The sequence below is a fragment of the Desmodus rotundus genome, chromosome 1 (genome assembly GCF_022682495.2).
Source record: "Desmodus rotundus isolate HL8 chromosome 1, HLdesRot8A.1, whole genome shotgun sequence".
Classification (NCBI taxonomy): domain Eukaryota; kingdom Metazoa; phylum Chordata; class Mammalia; order Chiroptera; family Phyllostomidae; genus Desmodus; species Desmodus rotundus.
Window position 1 is genome coordinate 148,117,372 of NC_071387.1, and position 16,463 is coordinate 148,133,834.

The 16,463-nt window shown below is 44.8% G+C and overlaps 1 protein-coding gene across 1 annotated transcript; it reads left to right on the plus strand.

The window, feature by feature from the left end:
• The first annotated feature begins 10,831 nt into the window (after positions 1-10,831).
• On the plus strand, positions 10,832-11,817 carry LOC112307170 (keratin, type I cytoskeletal 18-like). The gene is made up of 2 exons (XM_071220662.1): positions 10,832-11,197; positions 11,329-11,817. Exons 1-2 carry the CDS (start codon positions 10,832-10,834, stop codon positions 11,815-11,817), a joined length of 855 nt encoding a protein of 284 aa, XP_071076763.1.
• The last annotated feature ends 4,646 nt before the right edge of the window (positions 11,818-16,463 follow it).

Below are 16,463 nucleotides of genomic sequence, written 5' to 3' on the forward strand. Positions count from 1 at the left end.
GTGCCTTGCTGTTCTTTCTGGCCAGGAACTCTGGCTCCTGCCACTCCTCCTTTCCCACCCTCCGTGTGCTCAGACCCTGCCAGCCCCAGGGTCACGAGGTGGCAGCCGAGGGACTGGGTCCTGCCTGCAGGAAGGCCTTCTTCACCCAGCACAGTTCTCTGCTCGTTGTCTTGTGCTTGGCCATTGCACACACTCCTGTCTGCCCCGCAGATGAGGGCGGCACCCTACCTTTAACACCTGGCTCCCAGGTCCTGACTCTGCACCTTCCAGGCACCAGTGAGATTCCTCCCTGTGGGCTCCTGGGCCAGGGACTCACTGTCCTACCACCGGGCTTCATTCTTGTTGACAGTATAGAGTAGGTTTCATCTCAGCCTTTTTTTAAATCAGTATGTGCTTTTCTTCTTACCTATTGCAAACAGTGAGCTCCTTGAAGACCCACACTTTCACACAGGTATTTTCACACAGGGTGTTTTTAAGGGGCATCTGAAATATCACGGAGAAGATGGGGTAGATGGGAAGACAGGAAGAGAGAGGAAAACATGGTAAAGAGCCAGCTCATTTCTTTTCATGATGTCCTTCAAGTATACAAAAGACTCATTCTACCCATTCCGCAGGTGGGATGCTGAGGCCTGCACGCAGGCTGTGATGAAATCGACCACAGGCCATCTGTGGGTGGGGCCTGGATCTGAGCCTAGACTTTCAGCTCGGAGCTCTCTCTGTTAAGTTGTCTTCCTTTGACCTATCTAGGTCTGTCCCCAGAAGCAAAATGAAGCAAAAGAAATATTTCTTCTGTCTGGACAAAGGAAAAAGCCAAACCAGTTAAAACTTCCCTCTCTGTCATTCATGGTAGAAGTAACTGAAGAGAGGAACAGATAGGCCAAATTAAGCCTCTTTGCTCAGCAACCCCTCACCCCCCGCACTTTGTTTCTATGTTTCTATTACTCCGGTAGGGACAGTCCAGAGGTGCCCGCGTGCCCTGTGCAGCCCGCGCACACTTACAGAGTGCTCATTGGTGCTCAGAGCGCGGGGTTCAAAATTCCTGACGAATGAAAGCACCTTGGAGATGTTCTAAGCTGTGGAATGTAAGCCTCTTTTTGCTTGGCAAGAAAAATCTGCTATTTTTGACCTTATTTTCACTGCTCTAGGAAAATTTTAAGAATGACAAATTTACTCCCACACACCTCTCCCCTCGCCCCAGAGAAGTGGAGGGGTCACGGAGGAACTGGTGATGGTTCGGGCTTTCTGTCAGCTCTGCTGGTGAAGGCTGGGCTCATTTGAATGTTTTTTTTCGAGTAAAACAAAGACATAGGCAGTTTCTTGAATGGAATTCATAGCAATAACAAGAGGAGAGGGGCAAATTTGGGAAGGGCAGAGTTCATGTTAGGAGTAAGGGGAATTAAGGTGCGATTGAATTGTTTGATCTTCCCTGGGCAGGGCCACAGCAGTCAGGCATGTGGCTGTTGCCGAGTGGGTAAACTCTATGCCTTTGGGGTGGTGTAAGGTCTCCAATATCACCCTGATAGTGGGATGGGGCAGTTGGTGCCAAGACCTCAATCTTGGAAGCCAGGTCAAACAAACCAGGCCTCTTTCTAGACGAGGCCAGAACAGAGCAGAGCTGGCATTGGAAGGTCTGCCAGTTCTTAGAGTGGAGTATCTTGGGGTCACAGGACTCAGTCAAGCCAGAGCATGGCAGGAAAATGACCTGGGAATGCACCTGAGAGCCAAAGGACGACGGCCTGAATCTCACAAAATTCCACAGTCATTAAAAAACCTGGAGCAGCTTCTCAATTCTCCAAGCGGTTACTGTCCTCCTGCCCAGCTCATCTCTACGTTTGGGCTGACACATTCTCTCCTGACCGGCTCCCATTAGGAGACAGTATGTTCCAAAGACTCGATGAGCCACCTGGGTGATGGCTTAAAGGTTAAAGGTTTCGATTCTGCTCAAATGCATTTATCTCTAGGAAGCCTCCACCTTGGCTGGCTGCTGGGGGCAAGTTTGCTGAATTTAGTTCTTTGAGTAGATGATCTACTAATGTGTCTCAAAACTCAAAATGATATAAAAGTTCCATTGAAAATCTAACCCCCTCTTCCCTACCGTCACTCCATCCATCCCATTCTCCACTGCCAAAGTATTAGTTCCTCAAGTATCCATCCACTGTTTATGCAAACACAAGCAAATATAAATCTATATTCATTTCCCATCTCTTGCACAAAATGTAGCAAATTATATACAGCATTTTGCATTTTTCTGGCAATCACTCTACCAGTTTACTATAAATGTCCTCACTCATTTTTGTAGGAGTATAGCATGGATGTGGTTCCATCATTGTTCATTTAACTGTCTGTCCTCTATAGGTGGTCCCTTAGGCTGTGTTCAGTCTTCGCTATTACAAAACAGGCTGCAATGGACAATCTTGTACATACATCCTGTTATTTATATATATGCAAATCTGTGTGTAGGAAAATCCCCAGAAGTGAAATGTGAGATTGCTGGATCTGTGAGTCAATGCATTTGTAATATTGAGGGCCATATCCCCATTGTCTTCCAGACAGCCGGCCTGTTTGGCCCTCACAAGTGCTATAGGAAAGTGTCTGTTTGGGAAGGGAAATGTTGGAGGACGGATGGGTCCCTGTGCCAGGGGCAGCCCTGAAGACACCCTGTGTGAGAGAGGAAAGGGGGCAGCCTATTCCACGCTGCGTTAGTGGCACCCTGAAGGGCACTGGAATGAGTTTTGAAGACATTAAGTCCACTGGAGTCGCTCTGGGTCTCAGAGAGTGCCCTGCAATGTGATCACCTTTGGGAAATCTCTTTCAGACAGGACTTCACAACTTCTCAGACCCCCAGATGAAGAATTCAAAACTGACTTGATGTCCAACACCAACTTTGGAGCTCATGAGACTTTCAGTGGCAGTGGCTCAAACCCTGGGGAATGATGGGAGGGTAGTGGCAGCCACAGAGCAGAGAGAGCACCGGCCCGGGAGTCAGGACACATGTGTTCTAATTTCACCTCAGCCTTTCTGTGACTTAACTAGCTCTCTGACCTTCAAGTCCCTCATCTGGGCAGAGAATTAAATACTCTTTGCCTTGCATTCTTCTCAGGATAGTCCAGGAAATCAAATAATACGGATGGAAGCTTCTCACAATCTGTCAAGTGCTCTTCATGTGTTGGGGCTATTATTGCTGAAAGGCAATGTCCAATCAGAATGCTGGGAACTGTGGATCAGGCCAGGCAGCTGAATGAAAAGTTGGTTATGAGAAACCGAATCACGTGGGTCCCTCAGGGGTAGCCTGGGTCATTTGGAGAGAATACACATGCCAGCCTGTTCTACACATTGAAGACAAGTACTGTGATTGAAAATTTTCTGACTCCTTCCCCAACACTTTTTGGCCTTTGACAAGTTTATCGTGGACAGGAAAAGGACGTTCTGTTTCTTGGGTCAGAGACTGACTCACTTCCCTCTTCACTGCAATAAGCACAAAGGTCAAAGCCAGTCCCCTTTACCAAGGAACAGCAAGCGGCTCTGAGAGCAGTGTCCTTCTGGAATGGGGGTGGGGTAAACATATCTATGAATATTCATTCACTACCCATTTAGAAGTGTTCTGTGTAAAGACCCTCTGAAAGCTGATGAGAATCGGCATAAAAGGGTTTGATTAATTCCTGAGTCAGCTGGCCCCTACCCGAGAACACATGCAGCGGTTGTCATAGAGAGCTGGTTTACAAAGAAAACGCTCCTGCAGATGTGTGGGCTTTGCACTGCAGCAGCCTCCCACTCTCCTGCACGAACAACACAGACTCTGAGACCGGGCTAGGCCCTCAAGAATTACGCCACAGATACAAAAACCAAATTAAACTTCAGCTCCCTGAGGGAACATCCTCAATGCTCACGTTCTCTAAGATGTCAGGGCTGAGTATGGCAGACCTCTACCTGTAAATGCTCCCTTTTCCTGTTTATTCAGCTCCCACCCATCCTAGACAGATCGTCTCAGACCCTGCTGCCTCCTGATGAAGGCTTCCCCACCTGCTCCGTCTCACAGGGGTATTTCGTTCTGCAGTCACTGAACTGCCTGCAGGTGCCTCCCATCTGGGAATGAATTACTCACCTTGCCCTCTCCTCATGTCTCCCTGCATTGTTGGCCTGTTTTAGTAATGAGTTCATTATTATTACATAACTTTTTCTATGTCCTTCCCTGGCTCGCTCACTCCTGCACTCATTTTCATTCAACAGACTTTATCAAGCAGACCACATATACCTTGACTAAGTGCTGAAGACTCAAAGATAATGATGAAAATAATAATAATCTAATAACACTACAACAATATTTACAAACAACAGAACAACCATATTTACCGAGTTCTATACTCTAGCATTTCATGGTTACCACAACCCTTGGAAGGAAGGTTTATTTTTATCCCTATTTTACAGATGAGGAAATTGAAGCTCAAAGAGGCTGATTTGCCTGAGGCTACATTTGTGAATTAGTGATTAACAGCGATGCTTCCAGAAGTGAAGGGAAAGACAACAAGCACATCTTGCTACCACACAGCTGTCCCAAGTCTGTCCATGGCCACCCCTTTCCCTGGCTCTGCCTACTCCTCCCTTTATGTGGTGCCCTGTGCAGCCCTCAGCCCCTGAGGGTAAGGAGCACACAGCTGGTCCCCTGAACTTGAGTGACCAGCTTCAAGTTGTAAGTCCTCGCTAAGGCTGCAGATGACTTGCCCCTTGCTCTCTGGGTCAGTCAGAGGGCTAGAGGCGAGGAGGCCTCTGGTGACAATGCTGAGAAAACTGCACACCAGGACTGAGTAAAGTTCACACCAACAGTGAGGAAGTCTTGAGGAATAGACTTTCCGACAGTGTCTGTGCCAACAAACTCTGCTAGCAGAATTGTAGAAACGGGAGTAAGGCATGTGAAGGGTGAGGAGGCATTACATTACAATTTGTTTTGTAAAAGATGCCATTTACTGAGCATTTACTACATATCCATTATGAATATATTGTGCATTCCTACTTCTTTCCCAACAAGTTTCCCACTCACCCCACGCTGGATTACTTAGGTTCTAGGCAAATATGGGCTCTCCTCCCCCTAGACTGTGTGTGTGCACTGTTCTCTCCCCTGTACCCCTGAAGAAGGATCAGCTCAAATTTACTTTCTGCCTTGCCTCATTAGCTCCATTGAAAACGTCAGCCTCTTTGCTTCCTATGACTTTCATTGTCTGTTCGCATTTACAAAACACTGTTCTGTGTGTATGTAGTTCCCTCAAATAGATCATAAGCTCTTAGAAGGCAGTCTGCAAGCCTTTGTACTAACAACGTGGCAGATTGCCCAGAAGAAAAGTTAAAACAAAGGTCTGTTGGTCAATGACAACACTCACTCATGCTTTCTTTGGGTTTTTGTTCCAGTGGCTGGAAATTCATCTCGAACTCCTACGCGTGGTGAGACAGCAGCTCAGCAAGGGTGTCCCAATCGACCCCTGGAAATGAGGCAGCAATTGTCTGATGTTTTAAGATGGTTATGGCAAATAAATGCTTGTGGCAAATAAAGAGGATATGACTCAATCCATATTGAAAAGAACCGGATGAAAGTAGTTTCCCATAGAGGGCAACCAAAGAATTAAATGAGCACCTGTGAGCCACTTCAGCTACTCCTGCATCTATTCCCGAATATCACACTTCATTGGAACCCGTGTCAGTGTGTTTGTGCCTGTTTAGCACTCCCTCCTCCCTTCCCAGCCAAGGGTCCATAACTTACAGTCTAGAGTCATTCCAAAATGTTTCCAGGTGGTTAACCTGGATTCTCAAGCTCCAGACAGCTCAGTCAGCACTGGGAATTTGGGAGAGCCCTATGTTTACTTTTTCTTTTTCTTTTTTTTTTTTCTGGTTGAACTATGAAAGACCTCTTACTGCACCTCCCTGAAACTATCCCTAAATCCTCAAGTTGTATCTGTCCCAGAGTCTCCTGATCTTTCAGCTGCTCTCCGTCTGGGCATGCCTTGATCGGCTACCCATAACATGGTTTTCCAATTAGGCAAATCAGCCTTGAATCCCCAAATTCTCTTTAAAGCTGCAGCAAACACACCCACAAGTGTGTGGACTCCAGTGGCTATGGCAATGATGAAGAAAATTCAGCTGGTCTGATTTAGTTTTCCAAAGACAAACTTTGCTACTGATTGGATCATATCTGCCTGTTTTCCAGAGGTCATATTATGTTTTATTTTGACCTACGACTCACTTCAAAACTAGTGTAACTTCAGAGTCTGCCAGTTGAATGTGACCCTTCATTTTTGCCTCCGGAACATCCAGCTGCACACAGCAGATGCTGTGCTGTGGGAAGGGACCCATCTGGGAACAGGCTTTCTGGATTTACCACTTACAATTGCTGTGTGATCTCCAGCTAGTTAGTCTGAGACTGCTACTTCACACAAAAGATTAAAGACACTTTGAAGTACAGGCATTACAGACATACCCCAGAGATATTACGGGTTCAGTTGCAGACCACCACAATAAAGCGAGTGTTACAATAAAGTCGTTATCTTTTTGCTGGTAGAGGTTCTTGCCTTGAATTTGGAAAAAAAAACCCTCAGCATCTGTGAAGTACAACAAAGCAAAGAGCAATAAAACGAGGCATACCAGCATTGTTGTGAGGGTTAAATGAGATAGCATATATAATGGAAAGTGCCTATAATCAAATCTTTCATCTAAGTTGGGGCTCAACAGAGGTTAAGTTGAAGAGAGCAGTGTCCAATTGGCTGGAATATTAAGAACAGAGGAGGTGAAACCTCAGAGTTGACTTTTATTTAAATCAGCAAGGAGTTAAGGAATGCCTGCGTGCTGCTAGGCGCTTTATAAGCGGGGAGATTTTCTTGACTCTGAGCTGGCAGTTAAGAAAGCTAATTTAAGAGCCAGGATAACTCTTCGGTTGGGAGTCTGGACTCCAGGAGGAGATTTCCTGAGATCAAAGTCCAGCTCTGCTAGTCACCAGCTTTGTGACCTAGAGCAAGTTTGTTAAATAATGAGTCTCATTTTTCTCTACCACATGGGATAATACAGGGTTGTTGTTAGGACTAAATAAGTTTATGAATGTAAAGTTCTTAGAACATCGAAGTGTTAATTATCATTAACTTGATTGAAAATAGGTCGTTTGGCCTGACACAAGACCCATGGACAGAAATCAGAACCCCGGCAATGGAAAGTCAGCCTTCCTTTCTCGAGTAGCCCCAGTATAGCAGCTGGGACACCCCTTGGGAAGCTCAAGGATGGTGGATGAAACCACCCAGGAGAGCTCAGTGAGGATTCTCCCAGCCAATGGCTTTGAGGGCTTTCTTCTGGTATTTCAAGGGAAGGCCAGAGAACTTTGCAGTTCCCCAGAGCAGCAGTGACTCACGCATGCCCTGCAGAACCCAATGGGAAAGAGATGACAGGAGAAGAAAGGGAAGGGGGAAACACCTACCACACCCCAAGAAGAAGCATACGCTGCTTGTTCTGGTGGGAAGGGAAAGCATAATTTGAATTCACCATTTACTTAGCAACTCAGATTAATTAGGACTAAAACATTGTAAGGAAAATAATAATAATGTCCTATGGTTTTTCTCATAACGACTATCACGTATATTATTTGACTATGCACACACATACACAAACCTGTGAGTCAAATAGGCAAAGCGAGCATTCTATTTAAAGATGAGAAACTGGAGTGTCAGGGAGCTTAAAAGACTTACCTGAGCCTACCTGGCCAATAGGGGATGGAGCTGGAATTCGAGTCCCATAAAAGCAGGGCCATGTTCATCTTTTTTCTTCCCAGCACCAGGCACCAATCTCACATTTATTGAGCAATTGAATGAAAAAATGGGCTGTAACTAGAAAATAGACCCACCTTCTCAGGCTAGTCCAGGCTCAGGCTCATGGCTCTGATGTCCACACTTTGTAGAGTCCTGAACCTGTGGTTGGGCAGTAACTCAGAGTCATCTAAAGAAGGCAAAAGGAAAGGGTTTCCACAGTTTGTGCTAGAAAAGATTAGGTATAGTACACATAATCAGTATAAAAAAGACCCTTCTCTATTACCCTAATGATAAGTGAGACAATCCATCCATACCTCTCAGGCTGCCATTTATAATCCATTTGCTCATCTGCAAAGTGAGGGGTAAAGTCTGCCTTATAAGGCATCTCTCAAAATCACATGTCATATATTCATATATATACACACATACAAGTATACACACATACATAAATACATACAGATACATACATTCATTTAGTAAATACACTATTTGATTTGCCCCCCATCTCATTAGGAACGGATCTGACAGAGCACTTAAAAAATCTCAAGAGGCTGTTTCCAGCACTTGACTTTGTAAATAACATTGCTAGGAGCATAGGGGTACACAGGTCTTTTGAATTAGTGTTTCAGGATTCTTGGGGTATAATCCCAGCAGTGCCCATCTGTAAATGACTGGATAAAAAAACTGTGGTACATTTACACAATGGAATACTATGCAGCAGAAAGAAAGAAGGAACTCCTATCTGTGAGACAGCATGGATGGAACTGGAGAGCATTATGCCAAGTGAAATAAGCCAGGCAGTGAAAGACAAATACCATATGATCTCACCAATAAGAGGAACCTAATCAACAAAATAAATGAGCAAAATAGAACCAGAGTCGCAGATACAAGGAACAGATTGACAGTGACCAGAGGGGAGGGGTGGAGGTATAGTGGTGGAAGGAAGGGGAAGGGATCAGTCAAAGAACATGTATGAGTGACCCATAGGCATGGACAATAGGGTGGGGATTGACTGTGGGAGAGGGGGTGGGCTGGGTGGAGGAGAGTAAAGGGGGAAAAAATTGGACAGCTGTAATAGAACAACAATAAAATAATTAGTTAAAAAATAAAGTTGTACAGTTTGAGGCTTTAAAACAATCCCAAGAGGATCTTTGAATCAACATCTTTGTCTGTTGGACCTTTGAAGGGATGTTAGGGAAAAACAAAGTTGAGACTTCAACAGCCTCAGACCTTGCTTTGGGCTTCCCCATCGTGTAAAGGATGTTCCTCCTCCATCCTGACTCAGGGGCGAGTTGCATTCTAATGTCCAAGCTCCCCTTTCTGTTTCAGAGTTTTTTGGGATTCTGGACTGCTGGAAGAATGTGATAATAGGATGGTTCTCCAAATGCAGCCTGCTCAGTGAAAGACCAGGAATCTGGAGGCATCATGGCTATCTGGAAAACAGATGGGCCCTGTGATGTCTGCTGTTAACTGGTGGTCCCTCAGTGGCTGGGAAAGACAGCAACAAATATAGAAATGCCATGCTGTCACAACTTCCACAGGGTTTCCTGGTTCTGGTGACAGACAATGCTTGCTACCAAGAGACAAATATTTGCAGCTTTTATTTGCTGTCTCTAAAATCAGCGATTCTGATCTGTTTATGAGTGGAGAAAATCCTCATGAAATAACTGTATTTAACTTAGCTTTGCTCACTTGAACCCTTTAGAATTTCCTCTAATCTTTCTAAGTTGCCCACAATGTGGAGTAAGATGTGTGTGTTTGTGTGTTTCATCACTCTGCAACTTTAGGAAACTTTATTCTTTCATTTCTTCCTATATTCTCTGTTCTATCCTTGTGAAAGTCCTATGAGAAGGCTGTTGGAATTGCTGGGTCTGTTTTCCAAGGCTCTCTCAACTCTTCCCTTGCATGTTTTCCTCTTTGTCCATTGGCATTACATTCTGGGTCAAATTTTCAGGTCAGTCTTCGAGCTCACAAATATGCTCTTCCTTTGTGTCACTTATGCTCTTCATCAGAGAAGTGTTTTTAGTACTAAAGCCAACATAAAGAAAATTGTAAACACTTGCAGAAGGTCATAATGATCAAAATAAATGGAGAGACTCAGCATGTTTGCATAGGAAGACACTGTAACATAGAATTGATATTCTCAACTTAACCTATAAATCCAAAGCAATCCTAGTAAAACCCCAAGAGAACTGTCTTTAACAGATGAACCTTCTAAAGTTTATTGGAATATATTTTAAGAATGAGGATTTTTTTAACTCCTGCTTGAGACTCCATTAAATTGATAGTTAAGGAACTATAACAACAAAAAGAAAGTAGAAACCTATAAAAACCAAAGAGAATAAAAAAGATAAAAGCAGACAAGAGAATTCAATGCAATTTTAGAACATAGAGCGAGAGAGAGGAGCAGTGAGTGATTTAGCATGGCAGAGGAAGCAACGACCTATCACCTGGTGGGGCATAACCACTAAGAGAGGCACGTCACCCTGATGGAAAGCCTGAGAGATACTCAGCTTCAAAGACAGCAGATACAAGGAAGGGCTGGGTTGAACTGAGGAGCTAAAAATAGACATTGTTGACCATTTGTTTATGGAGTAGTCATATCCTTCCCTCACTTCACACAGTCAGGCTACTAACTTCCCAGTCTAGTGATTGAAGAGTTATTTTCATTATTATCCAATGCTGAAAGCAGAGACTGAGGGATATGTAATGAAAACAGCAGAGGGAAGGCACATGAAGTCTGAAAAAGAATGGTTAAACTACACAGTGACATTTTCACAAATTGCCCTCCAGGCTGACAGACACATAAAGAATATCAGAAGATTCTTTTTTTGACAAACTAAATGTCCCTTAAGCCAGTTTTTTTCTCCTTTCTCTCTCCCCTTTCTTCCTTCAGTGCCAGCATCTATGGGGCCTTGGGGTCCCAGATCTCCATGTCCCCCTCCACCAGCATCCAGGGTAGCTGGAAGTCCAGGGGTCTGGTGGGTCCAGGGGACATCTAGAAAAAGAAGGAGACTGTGCAATGCCTGAATGACCACCTGACTGCCTACCTGGAGATGGTGAGAAGCCTGGAGGCTGATAATAAAAGACTAGAAAGCAAAATCTGGGAACACGTGGAGAAGAAGGGACACCAGGTCAGAGACTGGGGGCATTACTTCAAGACCATGGAGGCCGTGAGTGCTCATGTCTTTGCAAGTTCTGTGGACAATACCTTCATTGTTATGCAGATTGGCAATGCCTGTCTTGTTGCTGATGACTTCAAAGTCAAGTATGAGATGGAGCTGTCCATGCACCAGACTATGGAGAGTGACATCAATGGGCTCCAAAAGGTCATTGATGACACCAGTATCACTTGGTTCCAACTGGAACCAGAGATCAAGGCTCTTGAGCTGCTCTTCATAAAGAAGAACCACAAGGGGGAAGTAAATGGTCTATAAAACCAAATTGCCAACTCTAGGTTGACCATGGAGTTGTATGCTCCCAAATCTTAGGACATCAGCAAGATTATGATGGACATCTGGAGCCAGTATGACGAGCTGGCCTGGAAGAGCAGAGAGAAGCGAGGCAGGAGATTGAGGAGAGCACCACAGTGGTGACCTGGCAGACCACTGAGATAGGAGCTGCTGAGGTGACACTCACGGAGCTGAGACGTGTGGTTCAGAGCTTGGAGATTGACCTGGACTCAGTGAGGAATCTGAAGGTCAGCTTGGAGAACAGCCTGAGGGAGGTGGAGCCACGCTATGTCATGCAGGTGGAACAGCTCCATGGGACGCTGCTGCACCTGGAGTCAGAGACGGCCCAGACCCAGGCAAAGGGACAGCATCAGGCCCAGGAGTATGAGGCCCTGCCAAACATCCAGGCCACGCTGGAGGCTGAGATCACCACCTACCACTGCCTTCAGGGAGAAGGAAAGGACTTTGATTTCGGTGATGCCCTGAACAACATCAACTCTATGCAATCCATCCAAAAGATGACCATGTGCAGAATTGTGGATGGTAAAGTGGTGTCTGAGGTCAATGGCACCCAAGTTCTAAGGCGTTAAGGCCTGCACCCTGTTGTGGGGTGGGAGACCAAAAAGAAGTTCAGAGATCATTGAACATAAAAAAAAAAAGCAAGTAGAAATCTTCCAACATTTTCTTTTGTTTTTCTTATTGAATTCATTGGGGTTACATTGGTTGCTAAAATATATAGGTTTAAGGTGTACGATTCTATAATACATCACCTCTATGTTGTATTGTTTGTTCACCACTCCAAGTCATGTCTCTTTCCATTACCATTTATCCTCCCTTCACCCTCTCCTGTCTTCCCCCACCCCTGGTTGCCTCTGTTAATCGCCATACTATTGTCCATGAAATTTTTTTTTTGTTTAATGCCTTCACCTTTTTCACCCAGACCCCTGCCCCTCTCTTCTGACAGCTATGAGTCTGTTTCTATTTTGTTTGTTAATTTATTTTGTTCATTAGAGTCCCCATATAAATGAAATCACATGGTATTTATCTTTCTCTGACTGACTTATTTCACTTACAAACAGACTCTCCAGGTCCATCTATGCTGTCTCAAAAGCTAAGATTTCCTTATTTTTTATGGCTAAATAGTATTCCATTGTGTAAATGTACCACAGCTTTTTAAAAATCCTCGCCTGAGGACATATTTTCATTGCTGTTTAGAGAGAAAGGAAGTGGGGGAGAAAAAGGGAGAGTGCGGGGGTGGGGGAGAGAGAGAGAGAGAGAGAGACATCAACTGGCTACCCTCTCGAATGCACCGCAACGGGGGATGAAACCCACAACCTGGGCATGTGCCCTGATCAGGAAACGAACCCTTGACCTTCAATCCATAGGATGACGCTTCAACCAAATGAGCCACCCTGGCCAGGGCAGTGCTAGAGTTTTTTTATCCACTCATCTACTGATGGGCACTTGGGCTGCTTCCAAATCTTGGCTACTATAAATAACACACAATGACATAGGCATGCATACATTCTTTTGAATCAGTGTTTCAGGATTCTTCAGATAAACTCCCAGAAGTGGGATCACTGGGTCATAGGTAGTTCCCTTTTTAATATTTTGAGTTAACTCATATTATTTTCCATAGTGGCTGCACAGTCTGCATTCCCACCAACAATGTGCAAGGGTTCGCTTTTCTCCACATCCTCGCCAGCACTTTTTGCTTCAATTCTCTTAATAGCAGGCTAGCTCAACCCTTCCACTGAGGTCAACTAAAACATTTGTATGGGAAAAATATACAGTACATATATTTATTTAATATTATATGTTTAAATACATTGAATATATATTAAAACATATAATTACTATATTAAGTATATAATTAAATGTATTAAATATAATATATTAAATACACAATTAAATATAATTTAAGTATATATTTTTACAAATATAAGTACAATACATATTTATATTTTAATTTTTCTTAAAAGCATCAAAGATCTGATATGACCGTGAAGGATTACTATGCCAAAATTTGGAAGAATATGAGAAGTACACAAAGCTGCCTTTGCCCCAATCAGGAAGAAACAGCTGCGATATAGAGCTGTGGTATTTGGCAGCCTCACTGGGCAAAACGGATAAACGGGCCTGCCAAGCAGAGAGCCTGATAAATACTCGCACACCAAGCTGAGGTCCTGAAGGGCTTTTACTCTTAGAGCAGAGTTTCCCAAACCTGTCTGCACATTAGAATCCCTGGAGAGCTTTTACCAATTCCGAAGCACAAGCCACCCCACAGACCGATTAAGTCAGTCTCTTGGGTGGGACACAGGCATCAGGATGTTTTGAAGCTCCCCAGGCGATTCCAAGGTGCAGAGCGGAGCCACTGCCGTGAGAGGGAAGGGGAAGTAACACCGTCCTCACGTGGGTGACTCAGGGAATCTCAGGTCTGGAACTTTAATCCAGGTGGCCCCTGAGTGTCAGAAGCCAATGAAAACGCTCTGTGGAGGATTATGTTTTCATGCTCGACCTCACATTATTTCTACAAATAAAGTGCAAGGCCAACCATACGTTTCCTAGGAGTGAGAACAGGGGTGGGGGGAGGGGAAGACAACAGAAGCCAACCCACGAAGACATAAAACTAAACATACCATGTAATTTCTTCAAATATGCTGGGTTTGATTTGGAAATTTTTCTAAGAAAAATTGTGAACCACATTAAAAGATTGTAATGCTCCTTCTAGATTATGATATGAAATAATTTCAGAATCTTAAGGCAATATAGGCAACTGAAAAAATGGAGGTGATAAAACAGCATCCGTATATATTATTAGTTGTAAGAACTAGAAAAAAGAAAAGTAAGCACTGGGAAAAAATAGTTCCAGAAGCATTTAATTACAAATAAACCCTTCTTGTCCTAATTATTTTTAAGCCATAATAGTAAGATCCTGTCCCCGACCCTCTCTCTCATAGAAAGAAATCAACAAAATCAACTTGAAAGCAATAGAAAAAGATGAGAATAGAGGTTTTCTATTGTCCTGGAAAAGCCATGTGGACATTTCAGACCTTAAGAAGCATGGAGTCTAAACCTTGACACCTCCGTCTCCCACCTCACAGTCATTTCCATTTCTTCCCATCATTTATACAAAGACTTACTGGGTGCCTGCTTTTTGCCAGGCACTGTGTTGGACCCTGGGGATGTGACAACCTCAAGTTGGTTAGCAGAGGGAGTGGGAGAGAGAGACAGATACTCCAGATAAGCCAACAGGCAGTTAAAATTCAGAACTGAAATGCCAGCCTGGAGGTATGTGCAGAGTGTGAGGGAGCCTGGAACGCAGACTGCCCTTCCCAACACACCCAGTACCTCCCCAAAGGTGGGAAGCCACAAAAAGGAACAGAATAGCAAAATCTAAAAGCATTTTCAGTTGTGATTGCAAAATAAATACCCTGTTAACATCACTCAGACAGGAAAGACCGAAGGTGGATTTGGGAAGGTGGATTTGGGAAGGTGAGGAAAGCATAGGGAGCCATGCCGTGTTCACAGATGATAGAAGGTCCTCAGCCACACAGCTAGGAACACTGCCCCAGGCCCCCTCCCTGCCCTCCTCACCTGGCCCTACATCTCTGCAAATGGGGGTACCAGCATCCTGGTGCTGCTGTTGTCCTTGATGCTGTGCCCAGCTCTGCTCTGCAAGAGACATTCCTGCACCCCAGCCCCCACTGCTCCCACCACTGAGCCCTCAAGGGACGGGACACTTCTTTCCCCCTGGTGCTTCCTATGCCAGTCCAGGCCTCGCCTTCATTCTCCACACACAACAAATGTCCTGGCAGTACCATGTAAAGAACCTGTACAACAAATCTGAGATAATGGACTTCAATTCAAAGCACAGCTTCCAACAGGTGCCAAGAGTCAGAGTGCCAAAGTCAGACCTGCCCTCAGGGTCCCTACATTCCTCTCCTGCTCAGTGCCCAGCTTGCTGCCACTGTGGCCAGGAAGTGCTCCAGGCCTCCTCAGATCCCAGGGAGGCAGTATTTTCTCTTGTCTCACCTCTGAGTGTCCTAAAAGAGGGATGACCGTCAGGCCCGGTTCACACCTTATGTTCCAGCTTATTATTAAGAGTTCTGCATTTCACTCCCCAAATAGCACCAGTTTGGATGTTAAGTTACACGAGCACCTGCGGAAGAATAACCTGCTCCAGGAAGACTGACAGTGAGAACACCCATTCCTTTCCAGAAAAACCCATTCCCAGCACCAAGGGAATGACTGGGCCCATAGGACCCAACAGTAGTCAGATGCCAACTGTCGGCAAGTAGTGCCAAAGCTTGGCTCGCTCATTCTTACGTAGTATTATGTGTGGGACATCAGCAACCCAGGTTGCATTATGGCAAGATCAATACTGTCCCTTTTCAGCCACACTTCCAGTAAGAGGTTAGTCCTCTGCTAATTAGGGGCCCACATAAAGTCCAAGTCCAGCTGTGCTACATGCCACTCAGACAGTCAAGCCAACAGTCACAGGACAGTCTGTACAGCACGGTTTACCGCCAACGACAGAAGCCCCATGTGTTACGTGACTAAGCAATCTTAGCTGATATACAAGCAACCAAAGGAAAAAATTAACTTTGGTTCTAGCTACCTACTCTATTTGAAGAAGGAGGCAAATATCAGCTCAGATGTAAGACTCTGTCTACAACACTTGAGTGTGAATGGCCACGTCCAAAGCTCATCTGAGAAGCAAGCTTGTGCTACTTGCAAATGAGATCAGGGAGGAAATCGGACGTTGGCCCTCCCCATTCACCCTGGAACCTAGTCGCACGTAATCAGGATGTGACATGTGGGAGCTGTGAAAGAGCAGGCCCGGGTGCCCGGCTGCGATGGGGTCTATTTGCCATGTTTTGTTTTGTTTTTTCTAGTCACTTCTCATTTCAACGTTTATACCACAACTGTTGATTCTGCTCTTCTGTCCGTGCCTCCTGTCACGTGAGACAGTCATCGAACAAAGGACCATCAGTACTTCTGGGGTCCCGAGGGCCTCACAGGCTGAGTGCGGCTAAGTTGTAAAGACAACCCTGCACTCAGCTCATGCCAGATTTAAAATCTGCACTGCCAGCCCAGAGAGGCATCCAGATACCCTGTGGCTGTGAAACGCTCCAACTTTCCCCGTATGTCTAAATCTTCATGGAGTTTCTTGTTTTCCAGATCAAGGCAGAAAATTTAGACCTGAGTTCTAATTCTAGCATTTCTTTAAATC

What these genes read in the sequence shown, in the direction of transcription:
- LOC112307170 (XM_071220662.1), top strand. Translation starts at nt 10,832, where the DNA reads ATGGTGAGAAGCCTGGAGGCTGATAATAAAAGACTAGAAAGCAAAATC. An exon ending in AGAAGAACCACAAGGGGGAA is followed by an intron (nt 11,198 to 11,328) that starts GTAAATGGTCTA and finishes CTGGAAGAGCAG; the next exon opens with AGAGAAGCGAGGCAGGAGAT.